Below are 14,732 nucleotides of genomic sequence, written 5' to 3'. Positions count from 1 at the left end.
CCATCAACCACAAGTTACAAATCCATTGATGATATGCTTAGAGTTTACTTAGCAACAGCAGCAACCTGAAGTGGTGAGAAATAATCTAATTATTTAGTACGCTGTAATAAACAAGGTGCCAGCAGGATGTTTTCCTAGCACTGCAATGCATGCTCTAAGACTATTTTCACAACTATTGAAGAAACTTAATCACAAGTAATGTGTTTCAAGTGAAAGTAAATCAAAAGGAAATAAAGCATCTCTGATGGTCAGAGCTTGAGCAAGAGCAGGCCTCTATGTGAGCCTCCTAAAATATAAAATAAAATCATGGATGGTAAATCAAGAAAATTAGTGTTTGAAAGTGTAGTCATTCATTTCATATTCTCCCACACTTGATCCTACATAAATAATAAAAAATAAGTAAAAGGAACAAATGAGACTTTTAGATTCCACCCATTTCTCCCTCCTTGCAAAAATGGTTTCTATCATATAAAAAAACTAAAACTTTTTTGCAATGAGAAACTTGAAAATTAGACCCCAGATCAGTTAAGCATTCTAAACAATTTATCACATACTGAAATTTCCAGTTCAGCTTTATTTAAAATCATTCTCTATGTAGAGGAAGGCATAAAGTATGATCTTAGAGTAACAGATTTACACCTAGCCACAAAAAAGGTGACCACAGCAATGCTGAATTAATTTCCTAGATGTAAACAGCAACCATTGTGTATTTGGCTGTATCAGTTCTTAGGAATAAGGGTATTCATTTTACCTTAGTATGTAGAAAACTGAGATGATATTCAGGACTCATATTCAATAGAAAGTGGAACCCCAAATCATATATCTTCTATAAATTGGAGCTATAAGAATAGAAATTTGTGTAGTTACAAAATAGGATATTCTCATTTTCAAGGGCTTTCCTTACCAACTTCTTTGTAATACAGTACTGGTATCAGAAGATAGAACCAATCCTTGTGTTAAAAGCTGTTATTTTATATGAAATGTATGATGAATAAGGTTTTATTATGGGCTATGATTTGACTGTTATATTTCACAATAGTCTATGTTATAATAAAGTAAGTCTCAAGTGCATTTCAGAAATCATCTTCCAGGCAATTCTAAAAAGTGCAATGTCAAAGATTATTAGTGAAAGCTAAAAAAAAAAAAAAAGAGAGAGAGAAAAGCCTAACTTCATTAATGGAAGAAATAAAACACACTTTTAAGAAAATGAGTAGTATAAAGAAGAAATAAAAAAAATTAAAAAAAAAGAAAATGAGTAAGTATACATGCTAAACACAACTGAACTGCCATTCCTCAGGGTGACTTTGATAATTAAAAAATAATAATAAATACCAAGTTTATTTTCATCTGTCAGTGTTTAGTGATGAAAAAATTCATTCTCAATCCATCTAAAATGCAGTTTCGATCACTGGAATCTATTTGAAACAAGTTTCATTTGTTTCTTTCTCTAATTTTCTACTTTAAAAAGAAGCAAACCATTCTTAAGTCAATTTTAGAAAAAATTTTCTCTTACCTAATGCATACTAGTTAATACAAACTTAAATGCTCTTAGAGGTTAAACAATGAGAAAAGTAAAACAGTAAGTTTATTTAGCCACTCATGTCTTAACTAAATGAATTTTTGGCAGTGACAGAAATAGCACCTAGCATCTCTAATTTATTAGATACTACTACCACAGCTGCTTCTGTGCCTGGTAACAATGCCACCATAGTCCCCAGCTCTCTTTCTTCCGCCTTCTTCTTCTCCACCCCAAATCCGCCCCCTTCCTCCACATTAGGAAACTTGTTGGGGGAAAAAAAGACTATATTAAACAAACAACTATTTTTTAAAATTCCCAAACTATAGAAAGCTACTATCTTTTTCTATTGCTGGAACTTCAGTATTGACTTATGTATTTCCCAGAATACGTGTCAAATAAAAGTCCTTTTCCCCTCCTAGATGTTCCCAACACACATCCTTTTACAGTAAAAAAGAAAGAAAGAAAGTAAGACACCTTTCTTTGTGTAACACAGCACTTGCCCATGGTACCAACTCCTGCCCCTTGCAAAACAGCTACTAACCTTCTGAAACAGTGTCCGGTGATACACACTATGAGCTGAACATGCTATCTCTACAGAACCAGTGAAACCTCAAAAGGTACACATCCAGGTGGGATAATTCCCAATTTCCAAGACCCCAAGGTCTTGAATTCAGACTTCTTCTAAGACATAAACACTCCCGAAGTTTCTCCTGACACATATGATTAAATACCTGGGCCTAGGTCCCCATGAATATGAGGGCTCTTAACAGCATCGGGAAACAGTGCCCAGGCTGCTTCAGAAGAGGTGCTCTTTCCAGGCCTAAAATTCACTTCAACACAAGGACAGACTAGAACCAGAGAGAGAAGGGATGCTGTGGTCTGCTCAAGGGACAGACTCCTCCTGACAAATGTAGGTCACAGAAATAATGCCAGATACTTGCCACCCTGCTTCCTCCTCTCATTCACAGAGAGAAAGAGAGACACACAGAGAGAGAGAGACAAAGACAGAGACACATAGAGACAGAGAGATGGGGGGAGATGAGGAGGTTTTATTACTTATGGGTAAACCAGAGGTATATGATCTGCCAGGGAAAGTAATACCACCAGGAATAGATGCCTCCTACAGGATGCCTTCTCCATTAGAGAACCTTTCCCAGAAACTTCTAGATGTGCTCAGTAGAAGGCGAGGAATAGGTTTGCAAAAAAAAAAAAAACTTCTCTAGAAAGCCATCTGCCCCACTCTCTCTCAAAAGCTCTCTCTTTTTAAAAATATTCTAGACATTCTAATTAACTAAGAAGAAAATTTCTATCAAGTGTGATATGAAGAGAATGCTTGCTTGCATAGACCAGAGATGGACCTGTTGGGGTTCATTCAAATCGAAGTTCCAAACCAAAGAAGTAAGAGTTGTGTGTTGTATTAAGTATTACAAACTTCACATGAGGGAGGAAGGGAGAGAGAGAAGGAGGAAGGGAGGAAAATATACTTCTAAGAAAGTATAAGATGCAGGTGACATCATATTTAAAATCAACTTTGTGAAAAACAAAGTAAAAAAATCGTATATCTTTTTATTTCACAAATCACAATATGGAGATTATGTGCAGCAAAATAGAGAGTTTAATTTTAAAAATGTGGAAAATCTTCTACTATCACAATGCTGCTTAATGATTTTCTTATATACATTCATAAAATTACAAAATCTCGCCTTTGGAAGCTTATCAATCCATCTAGTTTGTAATGAAGACCCAAAGGCAAGAAGTGAGCTGACCGGCACTGGGACTAAATCCCAGTGTCATAGTCCAAAGTCTGGCCTTTCTTCCTTCCCCACCAGCTCAGAGACTTGTTCCCTTTTATGTAACTGCTGGCTACACTCTCATTCTTGATAGGAAAGGGGCAATTTTCACTTTGCCGTGCCTTCTATAACAGGAATGATCTGTTACCTAACAATTTGAGCACGTTAAAAAACACACATACTTTGGGCTGCTAAGAAGCTTTGGCACAGCTTGCCTTAGGCTTTCTGTATTTAGTGATGATGGGTTATGACAGCTAAGATGAACTGTTTTTGAAAATAAAATAAAAGGCACGTGCACAATTTTAAGGTTATTTTATTTAATTGGTCCTTAGGAAGCAGATGCACTAGGGACCACCACCTAGCTGTCCATGTGGTTAAACTGATTTTACTCCTATTTTTATTTTGTTATCCGTGACTTTTAATTAAGATCATCTCCATAAACTAACAGGCATATCAACTAAAATTTTCCACATTTATTCTTCAAACTTCAAAGGTACATCTGCTTGGGAAAATATAAGTCTCCAAATACCATGATTGCTAGGAAACAAAGCATTACCATAAGGAGTCTACCTTTCTTTAAAAGGAAAACTTTAATCATTCAAATGCCATATTATGTAGAGAAGTGCTAAAAGAAAAAAAGGTTCAGATACATAATATTAAAAACTAGTCACTACAGAACTTACGATAAAAGCAGGCAGAGCCAACAAACACACTGACATCAGTTCCCTCCCTCGACTCCCATAAAATGACTGTAGTCATTTTAAAACAAACAAAAACAAACAAATGAAAAAGTGTAAAAGGCAGGAAAAGTTAGCATAGGGAACAGAGGCCCCAAGTTCTACCCCTTCTTTCCGTTCAAGGTTAGAACACTTGGGGTGTGACTTGTGGCTAGACAATTATCCCCTCCCTGCACGCCCCCACCCCTATTTCCCGGGGTAAAAATAATACTTGAGACAAACAAAAACTGATCTCAGCCAGACTGACCTACTTGTGGTTTTGAAGCTGCTCTGCTGTTCAGGTCACCATGCCACCATACAGAGAGGAGGGGCTGAGACAGCTGCCTCTTCGACCACCCCCTCCCCAATGTCAGAGACCATAAACCTTCCCCTTTCCCATAGCTGATAGAAACCTCCACCCAGACCCCATCAATGCGACTCACTTCCTGAGTTTGTCCACACTCCCGTTCCCCTCCTCCTTGACTGTGTACTGTCACTTTAAAACATCTACTGTGCTTTGCTGAATCTGTGTGTCTTGCTCTGGTATCCTTTCTTGTGTGGTGACAAGAACCTGGACACAGCCACTGGGTGAAGGCCTCCGTGGTCTCCCTGGGAGCCCCGGGGCATCATAAGGACGACAAGAATGCGAGACAGGACAATAGTAAAGAAGCTAGAAAGCCAATTGACAACCGGTGACTGACTTACCTAACTTGAGAAAGGAGAATTCAAGACCAGCAGTGGTGAAAAAATCAAGGGGCAACCGTATTTCCACTAAGAACAAACACCCCCAAACCCCCAAAGGCTCAGGAATTCTAGGCACCAGTACCTCTGTAAGTGGACATAATAACAGAGCTTTAAATGTGAGGACAGGTTCAAACACTGCATAAAAGCAATTAGATACCTAGTTTTCTTCTGGTAATGCCTTTTGCCAACCTGCAGAAATCTGGAAGTTTACTGTCTGGAGGGAGTAAAACACAAGGTCTGTGGGCTGACCACAGGGTGTCAAACACTGTAGAGAACAGGCCTACTGAGTTGCAAAAAGGAAAATAAATAAATGTTCACGTATTAACTGTTGAAGCCTCCTTTTGCCCTTTCAATTCACAGACTGTCATCCAGGCTTCTACTATCACGGCAGAACAGTAAAAAGGGCTTCCCATGGACCATTCAAACTGTTCAGAAATTATGCACAATACTGAAATCAGTGTTTCATGCCCCACACCCAAATCACCTTTTAGTGAGGCCCACAGTGGCAAGTTCTAGATTTGTATAAAGTATCCAGTTGGCTATCTAGTACCTTACTTGTAAATATGAGCAAGTAGTCATACTAAACATGTAAGAAAATCTTCTAAAATAGAAGGCAAAACAAACAAAAAAATAAGTGAACCTTTGGGGAAACAAAAAATATACGAGAAAAATTATCATTAATATCTCCAGAAAAATAAAATAGGGCACCTATGAAAGCATGATGCGACTTTTTCAAAATGGGCATTCAGGGATCAAAAATAAGACACTGGAAAATAATTCATAGAAAAGAAGAAATAAAATCCCAATAGAAAAGATAAAATTAAGGTTATATCTCATCTATAGAGCAAAAACAGAGATGGAAAACCATGCAGAAAGAAAATAAGAAAACTAAATAACTAATATAGGAGGGCCAATATCCACACACCAAAATACAGGAACTAAAAGTATTAAATAATTCAATAAATTTTCCCAGAACTGAAGGACAATTCCAAGATTGAACAGGGCCCACTAAATTCCCAGTACACTGGATTAAATAGATTAACATCAAGATACATCCTTGTGCAATTTTAGAGCATTAATCCTAAAAGATTCCAGGATAGAGGAGATCAAAAATGGGAATAGCGTAAGATTGTTGGACATTGGATACCAGAGGAAAATGACGTCATCAATATTCTGAGGAAAAGTGATTTCTAATCTAGAATTTTATAAACAGCCCAGTTACCAATTTAAGCATTAGAGAAAAATAAAGACTTGCCATAAATGTCTCAAAAACTATATCTCTTACTCACTATCTTTCCTTAGAAGCTACTGGAAGATGGATTCTGCCAAAACAAAGGAATAGATGAAAGAGGGAGAAGCAACATGCAAGAAAAAATAGTTTTCAACATAAAAAGACACAGGAAATCCTCAACATTATGGAGAAGCAGGTTAAAAAGTCCCAAGAAACACTTATTCAAGGTTAGATTGATAGGCTACTCAATATACATGAATCTAGTGCAAGAATATTTAGATGATGTGGAGAATTTAGAGATGATTTAGCGTGAAATAGATAAAAATTCAGCAAATAAAAATAAGAAAACTTAGCAAATAAAATGAGGCAATTATTAATTCCAGAGAAAATAAAAAGATGCAGGAAAGGCAAAATGATTATATTATATTGTTCAACTTCAAATGCAGTTCACACAATCATAATAATATAAACATGGAATAAAGATTATTGGTGTTTGCATACCTTATTGGGAAGATGGAAATTACTTTTGGGGGAAGTGGAGGCATAAAGGGGAATGTACATGTAAGTGAAAGAAAATTAAAACCCCAACTACCATAAAAATACAGGTGAAAAATCTAGATGTAGCAATATAAGCAGTATCATTTAGAAATATGAAAAGCAATCACCAAAGAAATGGCTAAAACATTTTTAAGTGATTACTTCTAGAATGTAGACATGGGGGCAGGGGTGTTGTGGGTCTGCTCTTTTTGCAACAATTCTCATACAGATATTTTTCTTCATTAAACTGTGTCTGGGTGTGTATAAAACTTGGATTTTGAAAAACTAAATAAAAAATAAAAACCTTATTACTACAAAGACCAGTATGTTCATATTTTAGAGTGCAATAAATTTTTAAACAGATCCTATCTATTGCTAATTTCAACTTGACTTTTCTTAACCAAGGTCACATGAGGTTCGCCACCCTCATGACAGAGTTCCTCCCATTTATGTAACAAATCTATTTTTGTTTGTTTGTTAAGTAGCAAGGTTAACATCACTAATGTTATAACTGATTAATTCAGACTCACCGAGCAGCTCCCATATTCTGAGAATGTGCATCTACCTCTAGAAAACCAAAGCTCTTCAGACACAAAACAAATACACACTGCTACTTCCCATTAACTGTAGAGAGTTCAATAAAACTAAATATTATACCTATAGGCTCCTTATTAGTAATCACATGAACATTATTAGAGATAGGCACAAGAATCAATAAACCACTCTGAGATACTTCCCTGAGTCCAGACAACTTACAGCACCACTATTCCTCTCAGGTGTCTGTCTCAACAAGAATCAATGCTATAACCAATGAAGCACCAAATGATTCAGTATAACCACTCAACAAACATTTCCAATAGACGTCTCCTGTTCAACTGGTAGGTCTCCAAATTTTGACACAGATTATAAAGGCATCCCTCTATTGGAAACTGATCAAATCTCCTAAAAAATACATAATCATCAAGGCATTGCTGTATGCAGAAATCTTAAGAAAAGTTTTGTCATATTCATGTAAAAGAAGCCCATTGGAGAATCCAAAATTTTCAAGTGAGTCACTATGGGCCTCTAATCCAAAATGTGTTCTTTCTCCCACTTTCAAGGACACCACATGGCAAATTATGTTCTCAGGAAAAGAAACAAACTTACCTTTCACAAGCTCGGACAGTCCATGCGGCAATTATCCATAACGAGATACTAAAAACCAAGAGTACAGTTCCTGGGCATATAGTCATTAAAGTCTTCATAACAAAACGCGTATTGAAGTTTATCTTATTAAGTGCTCCAATGCTTCTAGAGGAGGCATCAGTGAAAAGTTTGCTATGTAAAAGCATGACTCTGGCAATCAGATAGAGTCTTAAGAACATTGGTATAGATAAAATAATATCCACATCAGCGGTGGTTGTGGATGGGGCATAGGAGAAGGCAAGCCGGGCCGTCCATGTGAACGTATAATTCCCAGGTATGGGATGAATAGCACACACCAGTATTTCCAAGCAGATGAAGAAAATACGCTCATAAGTCATGGCTATTCTCCAGTCATCTGCTCCATTGTCCACCATGAACAACTGAAAAAATAAAGTAGAAAATCAGCTTCAGTATGGCATGAATGGTCCACAAGTGTTAGTGCAGATTTCAAAAATACATAACAGATGACTTTTGGCAATTATGGCAAGCTAGAGGTTATAACTTTAAATGCTAGCCAGGTACACAATTTTTAGAAAATAGTATTGGCACAAAGGGAGAATTTCATTTTGTGAAAATTAAAATTAAAAACTTGGTACACAGGAGCTGAAATTATTTTGGAGTCCATGCCCCTGGACAATCATGTAAGTACTGCAACATCATTTTAAAATAAGTGGGCTTGGGCCTATCAGTAAAGCCACCTCCCTTAGATGAAGTCAGATGAACTTGCCTATGACAAATTATTCTCTTTATGGGTTTGGATCTAAACCCTTACACAATTCTAACTACATTTTCAGTGAAATCTATTTATGGTGCCCCTGCTATCAGTTATACCCTATAATGCAACTACACATGAGTGTCCTTACAGGAAATCTTATTCTTGGCTTCAGAGAGAAAATCACAAGAAACCACAGACAAATGTGGCAGAAACAGTTTTTCCAGTATCCTCACACTGCTATAGTTTCTGTCTCTTTTCTTCTGTTCTCCCTTAGCCTTCCCTTGGATTATTTGTTTTCAATCTTTATTTCTTTAACAAAGATTCCTTTTTCCTATTTCTGTCATTCCTCACACCACAATAAAGAAAAAAAGAAAAGAAAGAAAAAGGAGATGGATGGATGGATGGATAGACAGACAGACAGATGACAGGAGGGAGGAAGGAAGGGGAAGGAGAAAGAGGGAGAGAGAAAGTAAAAGGGAGAGAAGAGGACATTTTCTGTCTTCCCTGGATTTTCAGTAAATAGGTCTACCACGCTCTGGGAGTCCATAAACAACCAGAGGCATCTGAAAATGTGTGGTGACATTTCTGACTGGCATAATGACTTGTGGGGGCTACTGACATTTAGAGCCAGGAAGCCAACGGTGCCAACCACAACTGCAGTTCTGCGAGTCCCACGCACAAGGAAGACCTGTTTGCCCAGAATGCCAGTAGTGCCCACCCCCCGCCGCCACTAAGAAAGATGGCACATCCTTTGCCTTCTGGTAAGTAGCCAGCTTGAATAGAAAGCCTGAGATGAAAGCAAGTCGAATAAGAACCAAGTGTTCTCAGGGAAATAAATCATAAAGGTTGGCAGAGCAGGTTTCCACTACAGTAGGATTCTATGTACTCTGCTCTTGTGGATCCAGGAAGCTAATTTCCCCACTATTTTAGATGATTACAAAATCCCCATCCTAGGTAAATTTTTCTGCAGTTCAGAGTTACTTCTCATGCTGTTATTCAAACACTGCCATCAGTGTTACTTTGCAAGGACAGGGATTGAAGGACAAATTACTACTCTTTTCTGGTATCTCAAGGAGATGGAAAACTAGCAGAATCTCTCAGAAACAGTAAAATTTTAACAAATTAAGTTATGACAACATAATGGCATTAGGTATGCCTTCAATATAACTTGTCATTTAGAGACCTTAAGGTGTTTGACAGATGCTAATAGATAATAAAAGTCATATTTTTACAGTTTCTAGTAAAGAAATAGATAATAAATAAAAAAGCCCAGACTGGCTACAGAAATATTCTTTTTCAGTCTCACCACTTTGAATATCATGTTGGCATAATGGATTTCAAAAACATATACAAAAGATTGTATAGAGGTAATGACAGAAGCCTTCTAAATTTTATATCAGTGAATACTTACTGAGTACTGTATAACTCTGAAGAAATGTGACCCCCAAATCTCTTAAAACTTTCATATCCAAAAGAATGTGTACCTCAAACTAGTTCCTTTGAGAGGCTATATATACATCCCAAAATTGTGCTCTCAGGGCCTATTACAGGTCACATAAGAAAAACAGTATTGTTATTTAAATCTACATTTCCATTTCTACCAAAAGCGGTATTACTCAGTTTGTCTACTTTCTTCACCAAACTTGGCTCTGAACGACTTGGCAAAAATCAAATCCACTCCCAAAGGAGCAAAGGATCACTAACACTCCAGATCACTGAAAGCTGTGCCACAGATTCTGAGCTCAATCCCAAGACAGGTTTCCTAACAGCATTGAGGGCCAGGGCAACAGAAATGTAGAAATAAGTCCTTTCCCAGGTAACTGGTAAAGAAACACCAATTTAGATGTACAATCCTGATATATTGCTTTAAAAGAGTCCCCTCCCATCACTCATGGTGCACTGCTCCTCTGGCCTCACTCCACTCTTTCTTTCCAGGGCCCCTCTCATTGTCCCCTCCACTCCCTTCCCTAACCAGGCTGGTTCTCTCTATTCAGTCCCATCACTTCAACCGCTGTCTCACTGGCATTCTCAGCAGTCCCCACCCACCCCCCACACCTTCTGGTCGGCCTGCCCAGGTAACCTCCAATCTGGGACCTGATGTCCAGGCTGCTTCAGGTGGACTGGGGCGACCACATGCCTTGTCATCACCTGTGACCTTTCCCTTGTCCTCCACAGCATCTGCTCCAAATAATCATCTTTCTTCTCAAGGGCCACCTTTGTTCCTTGTTCTTTCAGTACATTCTCCCCAATATCAGAAATATTTTCTATTCTATACTTCAGCTACAAACTTACCTACACCTCATCCTTTTCTCCTTATTTCCTTTCTCTTTTGCTCTACCTAAAGTAATGTTACACCAAACCTAATATTCCTGTAAGGAGAGGTTATTTTCTTCTGTTTTCAATTGCAGATGATATTCAATATTATTCCGTATTAGTTACAGATGTCCAACAAAGTGGTTAGACAATCATGTACTTTAGTGAGGGGTCCCTCTCAATATTTTAAGTACCCACCTGGCCCCATATAGTTATTACAACATCATGGACGGCATTCCCTATGCTATAATTTACATCTCTGTGACTATTCTCTAACTACTAATTTGTTCTTAATCCCTTCACCTTTTTCACCCAATCCCTCAACACCGCTCCTTCCCTCTGACAACCATCAGTCTGTTCTCTGCATCTATGAGCTCTACTTTTTGTTTCTTTGTTTTGTTTCTGTCTTCCTCTCCCTCTCAGCACACTATACAAGTAAATTCATCTCTACAGTTCACCCAAAACAGAACATCTTAAACAAACAAGAACCCCCACTGGCTCTATGCCTGCCTGAGGTGCTATTCATTTTCTGAATTCCTTTTCAACCCCCAACACTGTGATGTAGGTTTTGCCCCCATTACTCCACCAGCGCTACTCTTATAGAAGTCATTAAAGATACCTTAGTTATGAAATCAGTCCTTCCGGCTTAATTTTTATCTTACTTACCTGATGTTAACCACTCCTTCCTTTCTACAAAAAAGATCCCTTCTTTTGGGTTGTGTGACGTATTGCTTTTTTCATCTGTTGCCACTCTGAAGGATCCATCTCAGTTGCCCTAAAAACTACCCTCCTCCACCCCAACTAAGGAGGTCCATCTCTGACTCTTCTCCCACTCTGCACTTTCCTGCATGATCTCTTCTTGCCTTCCATCTCTGCTGTGACAGTCCTCCTACTGGAAGCTACCCTCCCTCCTCTAAAAACCTTTCCTCAAATGTAAATTATATAATCCCATTGCTGTGAAGATTAAAACTATTCAAAGTCTCCCATTCCATTATCCAGTTGTGCCTCACAGCCTATTACTCCCCTTACATGGCTCTTTGGTTGCAGATTCTGGAACACACCACCTTAATCATGCTTCTATATGCTTGTACATACGGACCAATAGACTAGAAGATCTTTCTACCTAGCAAATTCTTATTCCTTTAAAACAAAACTCCACAGTCATCTACTTTAGGACACTGTCTGTGCCACAGCCAAATCTGAAAACCCACTCCTTTGTTCTACCAAGATCCCTGTATGGGCATTTATACATGCCATCGCAGGGGACAATAAGAACTTCTTTGTACGTTTGTCACCTCTGCTTGACTGTGAGGCTCCTTGGGGACAGGAACCATGTCTATCTAGTAGAGGTAAATGTTTGTTAAATGAATTGTCTTATTATTTCTCATTTAATATTTACTCTCCTAATCACTGGGCAGGTTTAATGTTTATTAAATATGCTCATGGAAAAAGAGAATGCCAATGCATAACACAAGTGAAATAAATCTATGACATTTTTCAAATTTGTAGGGAACACATCTGACTAAATGCTAAGTCACTGCAGCAGCATAATTTTGCAATTGCAGAGGAAGTCCAGATAACATTCTTCTTCAGTATTTTCCCCAGAAAAATTTCCTATTACATAGTTGCTTTATACTATCAGGGATTTAATCAACAAATAATTTTATTTTTGCTTTTGTTTTACTACAGTATATACATATTTTAATGCTAAAATTAAGGAAGAAATATTTCTTCTACTCTCCACATAATTCCCACTCTTGATTGCTGCTTATTCCTTTGTTTATTCATTAATTTACTAAATATCAAGTGCACTGAATAGTCACTCTGTGGCAGGCACTGTGCTGTGTCCGAGGCATACAATAGGATTTACAGCCGAGTAACAGTTGGCCTCCTGAAATTAACTTTCACCAGGAGAGAAGACAAAGTCAAGAAAGCAGACTTAAAGCAATTTAGTCAAGTAATTGTGTCTGTGGACACTGCTATTAAAGAAACAAACAAAAGATGAAATAGAGTACAATAAATTAGAGGTGACAGCAGATGTGGTCATCAGGGAAAATAGCTCGAGAAGTACCATTTAAGATGAGACCTGGAGAGGTCTCATGAGAAGAGCCAGGAGAAAAACATTTTAGGCAGAAGAGATAGCACATATAAAGGCCATGGGCATTATAAAAGCTCACATGCTAAGGAAATTAAAAAGGAAAACACTAGAGGCTTAAAAATTAATGATCAAGGGGCAGAGTGAAGGAGAGGTATCTGAAGAGGTAGATAGGGACAAGATGTTCAGGACCTTGTTGGCAATGGTATTAAGGCTGGATTTCATGCCTTGCCCACATGGCTCAATTGGCTGGAGCATGTTTCATGCACCAAAAGGTGGGCAGTTCAATTCTTGGTCAGGGTACATGCCTGGGTTGTGGGGCTGGTCCCTGACAGAGGTACATAGGGGAGGCAACTGATAGATGTTTTTCTCACATCAATGCTTCTCTCTCTCCCCACTCCCCTTCCTCTCTCTCTAAAAATCAATGGAAACATGTCCTTGGGTGAAGATATTTAAAAGACAAAACAAAACTGGATTTCATTCCACATGCAGCAGGACCCCACTGAAGGACATTAGGCAGAGAACTCATGTCATCTGATTTATAGTTTACAGGTCTCATCCTTACTGCTATGGGTAAATAGGAGTACACTAGGAAGGATATAAGTCAGGAAGTTTTATTGCATCTGATTGGCTGTAGTTAGTATCCTCACGACCTGGACCAGGGGGTGGGGGTTGCCATAGAAATGGAAAGAGTGGGTCCGCTAGAGAAATAGTTTGGAGATCCTGCTAGAACTTTCTCATGGGTTGAATGTGACAGTGATGAAATGAGGAGAAGAACCATAGCTGAGAGTATACTCTGAAAAACACAGTGGTTGGCTGTACCACTTCCAGGGTACAATGAGTTTGTGGGGGGTAGGGGTGGGGAAAGAGGAAAACATAGGTTCCATTTGGGCCTCTGTCATCTGAGTAGAGATGCCAAGAAGGCAGCAGTATATATAAGTACTCAGAGGAGGAGTCTAAACTACTGAAATGAATTTGGAAGACATCAATATTTAGGTAGTTTTCTGAGATCCAAAGAAAAAATGGATAAGTCCTAAGGAACCCCAAATGTGGAACGGTGCTGGAAAGTCAAGGCACTCTGTGAAGTAGGAAGAAAAAAAGTGTTGTCCTACGAGTCAAGGGTGAGGGCTGTCAATTCAAACTGTAAAATAATATTTACTAGATTTAGAGATATTCTACATAGAAAATGAAAACACTTTAATCATCAGTTATTCAAAACTGATTCCAAGTCAAGTATTAAGATATAACTATAAAAATATTCTTATTATATTCCATATGATCAAAATAATATATATGATATGTTTTAAACTCACCTGGGCAGGGGGAGTTAGAATAATCAGAATGACAGATATTACCACATCTCCATATTCATTTTTCACTCTGATGTTGCTAAGAAAGATTTTAGGGTGAAAGTATGACAGTTTGTTTAATCTACTTTAATTCTAGAGCTATGGATAATGGGCTTTGCCAAAGGACTAAAGTAACTTGCAGGCATAACACAGAATATGCCCTCAGATTATGAAGGTCTGTCCAGAAGTATCCAACCACATAATATGAAAACTAGAGACATTTATTGAAGACAAGATTCACGATACAGGAAACACTGTACATAGGATAACGATGCCTCAGTCTCCTTCAAAGTAGGCACCTTGGGACCTCACACAGTTCTCCCAATCACCATCAGCTGCCAGTCATATTTTCCTGAATCTCAGTGATAGTCTGAAATCTCTTCCCCTTCAAAGGTGATATTAGTTTTGAGAAAAGCCAGAAGTCACAGGGCGCCAAATCTGGACTGTAGCAGGGCTGAGTCACCTGGGTGATTTGATGTTTCACCAAAAAACTGCATGAGACATGATGCATGAGCAGGCATGTTGTCATGATTTAGCT

The 14,732-nt window shown here is 38.2% G+C and overlaps 1 protein-coding gene across 2 annotated transcripts in view; it reads right to left on the bottom strand.

Moving 5' to 3' along the window:
* The window catches only part of KCNN2 (potassium calcium-activated channel subfamily N member 2), a 382,062-nt gene that overhangs the window by 90,293 nt on the left and 277,037 nt on the right, over window positions 1-14,732 (bottom strand). For both annotated transcript variants that reach the window (XM_090276594.1, XM_090276595.1), the window contains one exon: window positions 7,684-8,102. In XM_090276594.1, the coding sequence (XP_090132720.1) occupies window positions 7,684-8,102 (419 nt within the window). The remainder of the gene's footprint in view (window positions 1-7,683; window positions 8,103-14,732) is intronic.

This window comes from Furipterus horrens, unplaced genomic scaffold, assembly GCF_987537825.1.
Source record: "Furipterus horrens unplaced genomic scaffold, mFurHor1.1.pri manual_scaffold_5, whole genome shotgun sequence".
Classification (NCBI taxonomy): Eukaryota; Metazoa; Chordata; class Mammalia; order Chiroptera; family Furipteridae; genus Furipterus; species Furipterus horrens.
This window is presented reverse-complemented; position numbering and strand designations above follow the sequence as displayed.